This window comes from Dreissena polymorpha, chromosome 15, assembly GCF_020536995.1.
Source record: "Dreissena polymorpha isolate Duluth1 chromosome 15, UMN_Dpol_1.0, whole genome shotgun sequence".
Classification (NCBI taxonomy): Eukaryota; Metazoa; Mollusca; class Bivalvia; order Myida; family Dreissenidae; genus Dreissena; species Dreissena polymorpha.
This window is the reverse complement of record NC_068369.1, coordinates 27,722,099-27,732,346: the sequence shown is the minus strand read 5'-3', so window position 1 is coordinate 27,732,346 and position 10,248 is coordinate 27,722,099. Positions and strand designations below refer to the sequence as shown.

At 37.1% G+C, this 10,248-nt stretch overlaps 1 protein-coding gene across 1 annotated transcript in view; it reads left to right on the top strand.

The window, feature by feature from the left end:
• The window catches only part of LOC127860344 (uncharacterized), a 12,624-nt gene extending 3,522 nt beyond the window's left edge, over window positions 1-9,102 (top strand). Inside the window, exons 2-10 of the mRNA XM_052398359.1 lie at window positions 488-549; window positions 801-1,429; window positions 1,691-1,808; window positions 2,611-2,700; window positions 3,439-3,574; window positions 5,387-5,490; window positions 6,159-6,272; window positions 6,745-6,909; window positions 7,348-9,102. Of these exons, the coding sequence (XP_052254319.1) occupies window positions 488-549; window positions 801-1,429; window positions 1,691-1,808; window positions 2,611-2,700; window positions 3,439-3,574; window positions 5,387-5,490; window positions 6,159-6,272; window positions 6,745-6,909; window positions 7,348-7,371 (1,442 nt within the window). The 3' untranslated portion in view covers window positions 7,372-9,102. The remainder of the gene's footprint in view (window positions 1-487; window positions 550-800; window positions 1,430-1,690; window positions 1,809-2,610; window positions 2,701-3,438; window positions 3,575-5,386; window positions 5,491-6,158; window positions 6,273-6,744; window positions 6,910-7,347) is intronic.
• The last annotated feature ends 1,146 nt before the right edge of the window (window positions 9,103-10,248 follow it).

Below are 10,248 nucleotides of genomic sequence, written 5' to 3'. Positions count from 1 at the left end.
ACCAACACTATCACCACCACCACCGACACCACCATTTTTGCTACGTGTTTCTAATACACACATGTTCTTATGTACAGATATGTCTTTTTTGCTTTTTGAAGTCATTTTACCAGGAAACCGATGATTGTGTAATTTGTCTAATAATTAAAAGAGCTTATACTTACTAGTGTCTTCTACATTTAAAGTATGTACATCTTCACATCTATCAATATATAAACATCGATTTTTTTCTTGATTTGGGTTAAGGGCATGGGATTTCATTTTAGGGGAAACAATATCGACACAAATTAACAATGGGGAAAATGTTAAAGGTAAAAATATTGCATTTGCATCATTTTAAAGAAATTATATCAAGAGAGGGCCTTAATTATATTATTATTTCATTTTGATCGACAAACACTTTCGTCATTTTTGTAGTTTGTATCTTCAACATTCACGTCACAATGTCTTAAAACCGTCAATGAATTCTCAATTATAATATTTTCAGATGTCCTCATGGAATTTGACGAGCACAAACTCTCCAGCGACCTAGAATCCATTCGGCTCTCGGTAAATATCCAGTGTGTTTTTTCGTTCAAATTTAGGGCAGTTATGCGGACCCATTCCCAATGAACAAAAAAGTTTATATCTAAAAATTCCTGAATGAAGGTTGACAATGAAATAATATTTGCAATAAATCTCAACACTTTTGTTCTCAGAAAAATAGATCATGACGAAACTTAACTTTAATTATTTGCACACCCTATATATCAGTTTAACAACTCATAATTCAAAATTAATTTTGTGAATGTTTATTTTAGGAATATTTTGGAGATTTAAGAGAGGTCAAACGCGAGGAAGCAGATGGAGCAGCTTCATGTCGCTATGGAAACCTACAGACACTTGCGGGAGCTACCGCACTGGGTGCGCACGCCTACGGAATTTACCCACCCCCTACACAGCAAGGTGCTAGTGCCTATATGTACCACGGGAGCTACGTACCTGCGACGCAGTATTGCAGCAATGACCCGTATACTATGACAGGCCCGACGGCGGTTGCGGTGAAGCCAGAGCCTTGCGATATGTACCCCGAGAGTTCCCTAACGTCATTGAATCAACCGGAAACGGACTCGGAGCTTTCGATTGCCGCCGTACACAGATTTCAGCAGCCCGTGGCACCGGCGCAATTTCACGGTTGCCGAAAAAGCGCGATGCAGACATGGGGCAGCGATCAATTTGAACCGAAAATATCGTCTTATAATCCGATAGAGGATAAACTATGCAGGCTGGACGAAGATGAAAACATTCCTAGCGTCGGCTCGGAACGGAAACACCTCGCCTGGCGAGAGCAGGCGCAGCGGGGCTTGATTATGCCATCGACGGAAACCGGAAGTGACGTAATAGACGAGAGCGAGGAAATGACGTTTGAGCAGGACGAACTCGGAGACGGGTAAGCGAGTTGCGTAAAAGCTTTTCCCGCAGCGAATATTTATTGTTCTTATTATATCGGTACTATACAGGGTTTAATGCGATTTTAGCTCTTTCTTAAAAGTATCATTTACTAGTAATTGGCGGTAAGCGTCTTTTGTATTAGAAACTGTTTAAATGACTTAAAAAAAATCACTCTTCAAAGTAACCTCAAGCCAAACCTGTTAAAACATACTTAAAGGTGTTACTTATATTGTGACAATTTTGTTGCCCTATGTTTTAGACCGCTCCATACGTTGGCCGTGCTGGAGGACACAACGCTGCTCGCGAAGTACCTGGAAGTAATTGTCAAGACGGGCATCTTATCCAGGGCAATCAATCTTCAGAACAAGTACAAACAGGTCTGGGGCCCTGTGTTATAAACAATCTTACGACGAGTTTAAGATACGACGTAATTATTAAGATCGGGATGTTTTTTTTTATAAATATAATATATAATATCTACATATATATTTGTTGATTTTTATTTTTGTTTGAATTTGATTTCGCGGTTAGATAATTATAGAAAACATCTTTTCACGGGAAGCGCAGACTATAACACTATAACATAAAATATATATTTGATCATTCATTGAAAGCAACACCTTTCTTTTTATTTGATGCTACAATATAATTATAAACAAAACTACGCGCGAAAGGCATACACGTCATACAATGACTGAACTAAAGTAATCATAGATATTGGTACTTTAGTATGCATGCCTCTTTGAAAAAAGTATCAATTAAATTTTGTTGTAAAATGCTTATGAAATCAGACATTAAGTCCTGAGACCAGCGGACGGGCAGATAAATTAAATGACAGACAGATGAGGTGCATTCTGGGAAAACTGGCCTTAATGCATGTGCGTAAAGTGTCGTCCGAAATTAGCCGTTGCAGTTCGCACAGGCTAATAGGGAACGACACTTTCCGCTTTTATGATTTTTTCGTTAAAAGCAGGTATCGTTTAAACAAAAATCTAGTGTAGGCGAAAAATGTCTATGATCAGCCTGTGCGGGCTGCATGGGCTAATCTGGGACGACACTTTACGACTATGCATAAAACTCGGTGTTCCCAGGACGAGGTTCAAATAGGTCAGGTGGCAGTGTTGCTCAAGAAAACAATTATGACCCACTTAAGGGAACATCGTGTTTGTGTTATTGCAGACTCCTCTCTTCTTGGCCATTCACGCGCGAAACTACGGCTTTTCTTCATGGTTACTCGACCACGGAGCGGATCCTTGCATTCAGGGCACAGTAAGTATCATGATTTTTTGACCGCGGAGCAGACCAGTCCATTAAATGCATAGTAAGTATCATGGTATCTTAACCGCGGAGCAGACCAGTACTGTTCGTGTGAACAGTAACAGTAACAATAATTAGCATGTGCAGTCTGCACGGGCTAATTATTGACGACATTTCCCGCTTGCATGGAACAGTTCGTGTGGAGTTTGCTTCTGACATTTTCCGTTGTGTTAGTGTTTAATTCATGTATCAATCATCCAACGAACTCAGCGAAAATTATTGTCCGGACGAATATAAATGATTTTTAAGAATATGAGGTTGGTAAATTCTGTAGCATTAATTCTGCCCATAAAAACACCCAGGGATTGCAATTAAAGCAGAATCCTGCGTTTTGATGCAAGCATTTTGCCATTTTGGCACTTTTGACTCCTCTAAATTGTTTTTCTTGCATCATTTTGATGCAAATATTACCATGAAACTAACATAAAATGTACTTTTTATTACACAGAATGTTGTGTTTAGTTAGAGAAGATATACTGAAAGTTGTACAAACCAACATGTGTAGAGCAATCAACAAATATAAAGAAAAAAAAATAGATTTCAGTATTTTGACCACTCGAAAGTTCATTTGACCCCTGAACATTTCAAGCACAAGGTCATTTGACTCCTGGTTTTCAAAAACTATTTAAATCCATGACACCTATCTCAGAATCAACAAATTATGTCTTATATCTATGACTTTCTACCCAGCTCTACACCGACGCTGACACGTACATCTGGCGGTCGCCCCTCCACCTAGCGGCCACGTTTGGGGACCGTGACGTCAGGTTCATTACGTTACTGCTCTCCAAGGGCGCCGACATCAACCAATTGAGCCACGGGGACCGTGAGTTTATTGCGACTTAATTCTGTATATGAGCCGCGCATGCGCGTAAAGTGTCGTCCTAGGTCTGTACAGTACGCACAGGCTAATCTGGGACGACACTTCCCTCTTAAACTTGATTTTTGCAAAGAAGAGACTTTCATGAAACGAAAACTAACTTTTAAGCAAAATGTGTCGTCCCTGATTAGCCTGTGCGAACTGCACATGCTTGATTAGCCTGTGCGAACTGCACATGCTAATCTTGGATGGCACTTTACGCACATGCATTAACATCTTTTTTTCACAGGGCTCGGCCCACATCATACAAGTTTTTTATTTATAACTTTGTATCTCCGCATTCGGCTGAAAAACAAAAAAGCTTGTTCACAGAACGGCGACCTTTATCAGCGGAGATCCTTTACATAGATGCAGAGGAAACAGTGTAATTAACAGTTGAGAGAAAATATGATACATAAGTCTCGTTCATTATAGGGGCCTTTTCGCAGATTTTGGCATGTATTTAAGTTTGTCATTAAATGCTTTATATTTATAAATGTTTACATTGGATCTAAAAAGCTTCAGTAAACAATAGCAAGAATAAAATTAAAGAAAGAAAAAAGTAACCATCAACGGGGCTCGAACCACTGACCCCTGGAGCCATGGAGTAAAAGTCCACCGTCATCCGCGCTCACATCATGAAAGGTGTATTTTATACTTTATATAAGCAATCCTCGTAGTATCACATTATATAACGACGACAACAGAACTCTCCAAATTATTCAATCGTTTCGCGTTGCAACGCTTAATAATGTTCAGGTTTTTAAATCGTCAAAGGATGCACATAATGGATATTTTAGAGCATGGTAAATGTTCAGTATTACTGCTTCCTCACAAATATCATTACATCAACGAAAATGTGCGAATCTGATTTTTGTTTCAATTTTGTCAATTTACCAAAACGTGAAAAGGCCCCTTTAAAAACGGGGCTTAAAGCATGTGCGTAAAGTATTTCCCCGTGTTTTGCATGTGCAGTCCGTATTTCTCCATGTTTTACATGTGCAGTCCGTATTTCCCCATGTTTTGCATGTGCAGTCCGCACAGGTTTATCAGGGAAAACACTTTTCGGCTGAGTGGAATTTTACGTTGAAGGGAAGTCTTTTCTTAACAAAAATCTAATCTAGCCGGAAAATGTCGTCCTTTATTAGTCTGTGCAAACTGTACAGGCTAATCTGTGACGACACGTTAAGCCCCCTTTTGCCAGAGCGCAGCTTATATAATATATGTATTTGATTTCCTATTATCTCCCAATTCTACCAAAAAAAAAAATGAAACGCTTGTTCACATTGCTATTTTAATCACAGAGATGTTGATGTGTTTGTTTTTTTCATAATTTTTGGTCGTTTTTATGAAACATTATGATGATTATGATGATGATGATTATGATGATTATGATGATTATGATGATACTAATGATGTAGAAAATGATGATTATGATGATCAGGAGGATAATAATGATGATGATGATGAGGAGGATGAGGATGAGGGGGATGATGATGATGATGATGATGATGATGATGATGATGATGATGATGATGATGATGATGATGATGATGATGATGATGATAATGATGATGATAATGATGATGATGATGATGATGATGATGATAATGATGATCAGGAGGAGGATTAGGAGATGGACATGTTAGCTTGATTCAGCTGCTGCTGCTGCTGATGATGATGATGCTTATGATGACAATGATATTTGTTAGTTTGAAGCAGAGGGAAGAGATAAGTATGATAAAATGTCGACGTTTTCACTCAATTATTTTTTTTCAGAGTTGACAGCGCTGCATTTAGCGTTGAAGTGTCACTGCACAATGCGCCCGTGCAAGTCGGTGGTTATGGAGCTGATTAAAAAAGGCGCCAACATCGAGATTAGGGTCAGTATCTTTGGCTTTAGGTCATCATATTTTGCATAATGGCCGATAATTTTTTATTATATATTTTGCAAAATGACGTATGATTTTTCATAGATTACGCAAAAATGCTACAGAACTTTTTAAGGTATATTTCGCACAAAATGTCGGAAAAATCAACATTTCGTTTTTGCTGTGTACCCGAGTCAAGTAGGAAAACATACAGATTATATAAATAACACGATCACATGTTAAGATTTATTGAAAGTATAATATCCTACCCATACACCTGTAGGTTGCACACACCTATTTGGTATGGTAAAAAAAACAACAATACATCACAGTGCTAACACAAACTCAGCTGTTTGGGTTGGCATCATTTGCAGGACCAAGCTATACGCCGTTCATGTTGGCGTTGTAGAACAGAGTATTGTCTTGTTCTGGGGAATGTCTTATTTAACATTATACCTGTGCGCAATTGTCGTTCCTGATAGCGATCTGTACAGGCTAATCATGGCCGACACTTTCCGTTTTAAGAAATTGATCATTTAAAGGGAGTTTCTTCTAAATGAAAATCCAGTTTATACGGAAAGTGTCGTCCCTGATAAGCCTGTGCGGACTTTCCGCGAATGAATTAAGATTGTGTAACCATGTCGGAAAATTCATTGATTTTTGTTGACATTATTTTCCAGGACCAAGCTAACAGCAAGACCCCCTTCATGCTGGCGTTGGAGACACGGGACTTAAAGATGATTGAAGAATTCATGTTGATCATACCCGCGGATCAGCGCCGGAAGATGTTACAGGTAAGAAACCCGGGACTCGTCTTATTCAACGTCATGTATGACCATCGGTTTGGGAAACGGGGCTTAATGCTTGAGCGTAAAGTGTCGTCCCATAAAATAGCATGCAGGTCGCACAGGCTAATCAGGGACGACACTTTCCGCACATGCATTAAGCCCATTTTTTCATAACGAGGCCGTCATACATTTTATCCGGATCTCCACAATTCTGGGAAACCTCTCTTATCTGTACGTACGGACAACGCTGGCCGCTTTTATGTTGTTTCAAGAAGCACATTGTTGTTGATATGGTATGTTTTTTAAGAGTTCCAAATGGTCAGCCTGGTTTGTACCTCCAGATAAATGGGTTTTCAAAATCTAAACTCTGGGAGTTGAACTCGTTTTCGTAGTTTGTGCCCCCATATAAGTCGGGTTTTCACAGCCGTTAAGAACACACAAATTATATGGATGTAAAATCAAACCTTGTTGTTTTCAGGAGCAGACGAGAAGTGGCGACACGCCGCTCCACCTAGCGGCCGGCCTTTCTCAAATCAGCTCCGACCAGAAGATCGTGTTACTGCGCATGCTCGTTACGAACGGCGCCAATGGAAGCATTCAGAACAACGTTAAAGAACTTCCGAAAGATTTCGCCAGACAGGAAGTATGTTGGATGATTATATAAAATAATAATAACAAACAATGGCCATGCCGCGAAACTAGATTTTCAAAGTTTTACTTTTTAGTTTACTTTGATGTTATTATATGTGCAATATTCACGCCTTAGTTCCGTACCTACAATCGTTGTTTGATGTACAATTCGGCATGAAATTTAGTGTTATTTTTTTACTTTTTGGTTTAGACGTACATTCGTAAATTTCCGATTTTTGGAAAAAAGAAGAAATGTGCGTCGGTCATTTTGCGATGTTTTTTTATTGTTAAATCCCTGGATCGGTCAACTGACAAAATTAACGCAAATTGATGTCCCTCGAAAAATAATGATTTTAGGATTGACCGACATAAACGTTTCTAACTGAAAACAACTTTATTTTGATGGAAATAGTATGTTTGAAAACTAATATTTGTTCCTTCTATTTTACAGTGGAATCAACTGAGAAAGACGTGATCATCGTATCCAAGTGATCTCACATAGACATGCCCGAGCTCTCCTTTCATCTTCCATGCAGTACCGCCAACCATTATCAGCTGTATGGTCAATCCATCCACATTTAATCAGTGGACACACTTGTTTTTTAGTCTTCTCTGTTTTCATGCATAGTTTGATACTATAAAATCATTTATATTAGTCGGCATAAAATGTCGTGTTTTTTTAATGACTTTCGTAGACACGTTTATAAGTGATTTTGGAAAAGATGGACTTTGCATCGGCCATTTTCGGATGTTTTTGTGTTAAATTCGTGGATTGGTAAACCCACTGTAGTGCCGGTGCCCAGCCCACAAAACACGCACATATATCATGGCGGGAAACCTGCGACCAATCAGAAGTTAGCTTTAATTCGTGGATTGATCAATAAATGCTCCACATTTAATAATTATATACAATATTTGTGGCATGGTCATACTCTTGTATAAGATTGTTGTGAACATTTTCAAAATTACAGCTTAAGTATGAAAATGAAGACCGTATTAATAATATATTCTTGAAAAATCATTTATTAATTTATTTTTGGAACAACTACTATAAAAAATGTTTCGCCCTACTTAACACACAAACAATGTTAAAGTATCCGTTTCTTTAAGTATTATTGTACGAGACATTTCTGAGAGAAGTTCTTTATACACTCGTATCTATTTCTAAAAATATGTTGTTGGTTTTAAATTATTTTTTTGTATCCACGATAGTTTACTTTTGTGTACTTTAACAGAAGTGAAAACTGAATAGAACCTACATAATTTATACTATTATTCATAGATGTCATGCAATCATTTAATCTTTGTTATTTTGTATATAGATTGTTTTTATTTCTTGCTCGATACCATTTATGAACTCTGTTTGCAAATGCTGAGGGTTTTAAGGCAAGATGATCTGTTAACGTCCGTTGCGATGGACTTTAAATATCGATATGAAGTCATCCAGGGTTGTTTTGACGTCAACAAAAGTGACGTCGTGGAGATTATCAAAGTTCGTTAAAACGTTCTAGAAACAGAGAATCTTGATGTCGATTATATGCGTAAAATGTCTTGTAAATATTTATTTGTATGCCCCCGAATCGAATGATAAGGGGTATATTGTTTTTGGCCTGTCTGTCATTGTATGTGTGTGTCACTGTGTGTGTCCCGAAACTTTAACCAAAACTTTAAAATTGGTCTTAACTTTTGCAATATTGATGATAGCAACTTGATATTTGGCATGCATGTGTATCTCATGGAGCTGCACATTTTGATTGCCGAAATTTCAAGGTCAAGGTCATCCGTCAATGTCAAAGGTAAAAAAAACACCTTATCTAACGGAAGTAATAAGCTTTTTAAAGGGAGATAATTATCTGTACCTGCCAAATGATAAAAAATAAATCAATCAATCAAAGCGGCGCAGATAGGGCATTGTGTTTCTGACAACACATTTCTTGTTTTACATTATTTTTGTGTGTTCATATTTGAATAGCAAAACTGTTGGATATAAAATTAACTGGATCGTGTACAAGAAGTCATCAATGTCAAAATGTTTTAATTGTCTTGCAATGTTAATCGGATAATATTTTTTCGCTCAAAAGTGTCAGGTACTAAATATTTCTTTTTAATGCACTTCTGCATTGCGTATTATTTTATGTTTCGATTTTGGCATGCGACTCTAAGGACTTGCACATAGAGATAAGACTAATAAATACTACTAAAACATGTTGACTATTTTGTTTAAACTCGTTCGCTGTAATATATATGTATGTTCTTCGACATTTTGTTATCTAACAAATTGTTAGAAAAATATATAATTTCTGTTCTTTATCATTCTCATAATAACTTGCTTGGAAGAAGTAAGAGGAATTTTAATCGGTATTTTTTAATCGAATAAAATCGGCAATTTGATAATTAGATCGTTCATCTGAACAACGAATCAACGTTGATGTCACGTCATGATTACTTAAAAAAGGCCTTTTCACGTTTGTAAATTAACAAAATAAAAAAAGAGGATTGTTTATATAAAGTATAAAATACATCACTTATTGTATGAGTACGGATGGCCGAGTGGTCTAAGCGATAGACTTTTACTCCAGGGGTCAGTGGCTCGAGCCCAGTTTACTTTTTTTTCTTTCTTTTATTGTATTCTTGTTTTTTTTTTACTGAAGGTTTATAGATCCAATATTTAAATTTATCAATACAAAGCATGTAATGACAAACTTCAATACATGCCAAAATCTGTGAAAAGGTTGCTAAATATTTCGTAAACTAAAGTTAACCCTTAAAAAATCAGTGTTTCTTATAGCACTAGCCAAAATTGTAATGCCTTATGTGGTATGGTAACATTTATTTAACGGGATACACAATGCTCGTTTTTTGTGGCACAATATATTCCATTTTTATTTCTCGCAACGATATCTATTCATACGACACACAAACACAAACTTGGGACATGAACATGTGTTGAATATATTGTCCCGCAAAAAAACACGATCATTTTGTATCTTGTGTATCTTGTTAAATCTATGTTACCAGACCACATCTAGCGTTGAAATTATGGCTATTACTCTAAGGAACATTGATTTTTTATGTGTTAACTTTATTTTTCGAAATATTGTACGAACTATTCGTTGACTTTGAGTGTTTATGGGGTTTTAATATTGAGTGAAGAATATGCTCATCAGGGTACGATAGAAAGCAGTTCATATAGACAGACACATCTAAGCTCTTTGAGTGGAAACGACAATTGCTACATTCGTGTTTCATTTATCGAGGTAGAAACAATAGAACACAATGTTGTCGCGAAGCGTGACCTTTAATCAGCTACAGTCTGACACAATCAAGACAGACAGACAGACAGTTTATTTTG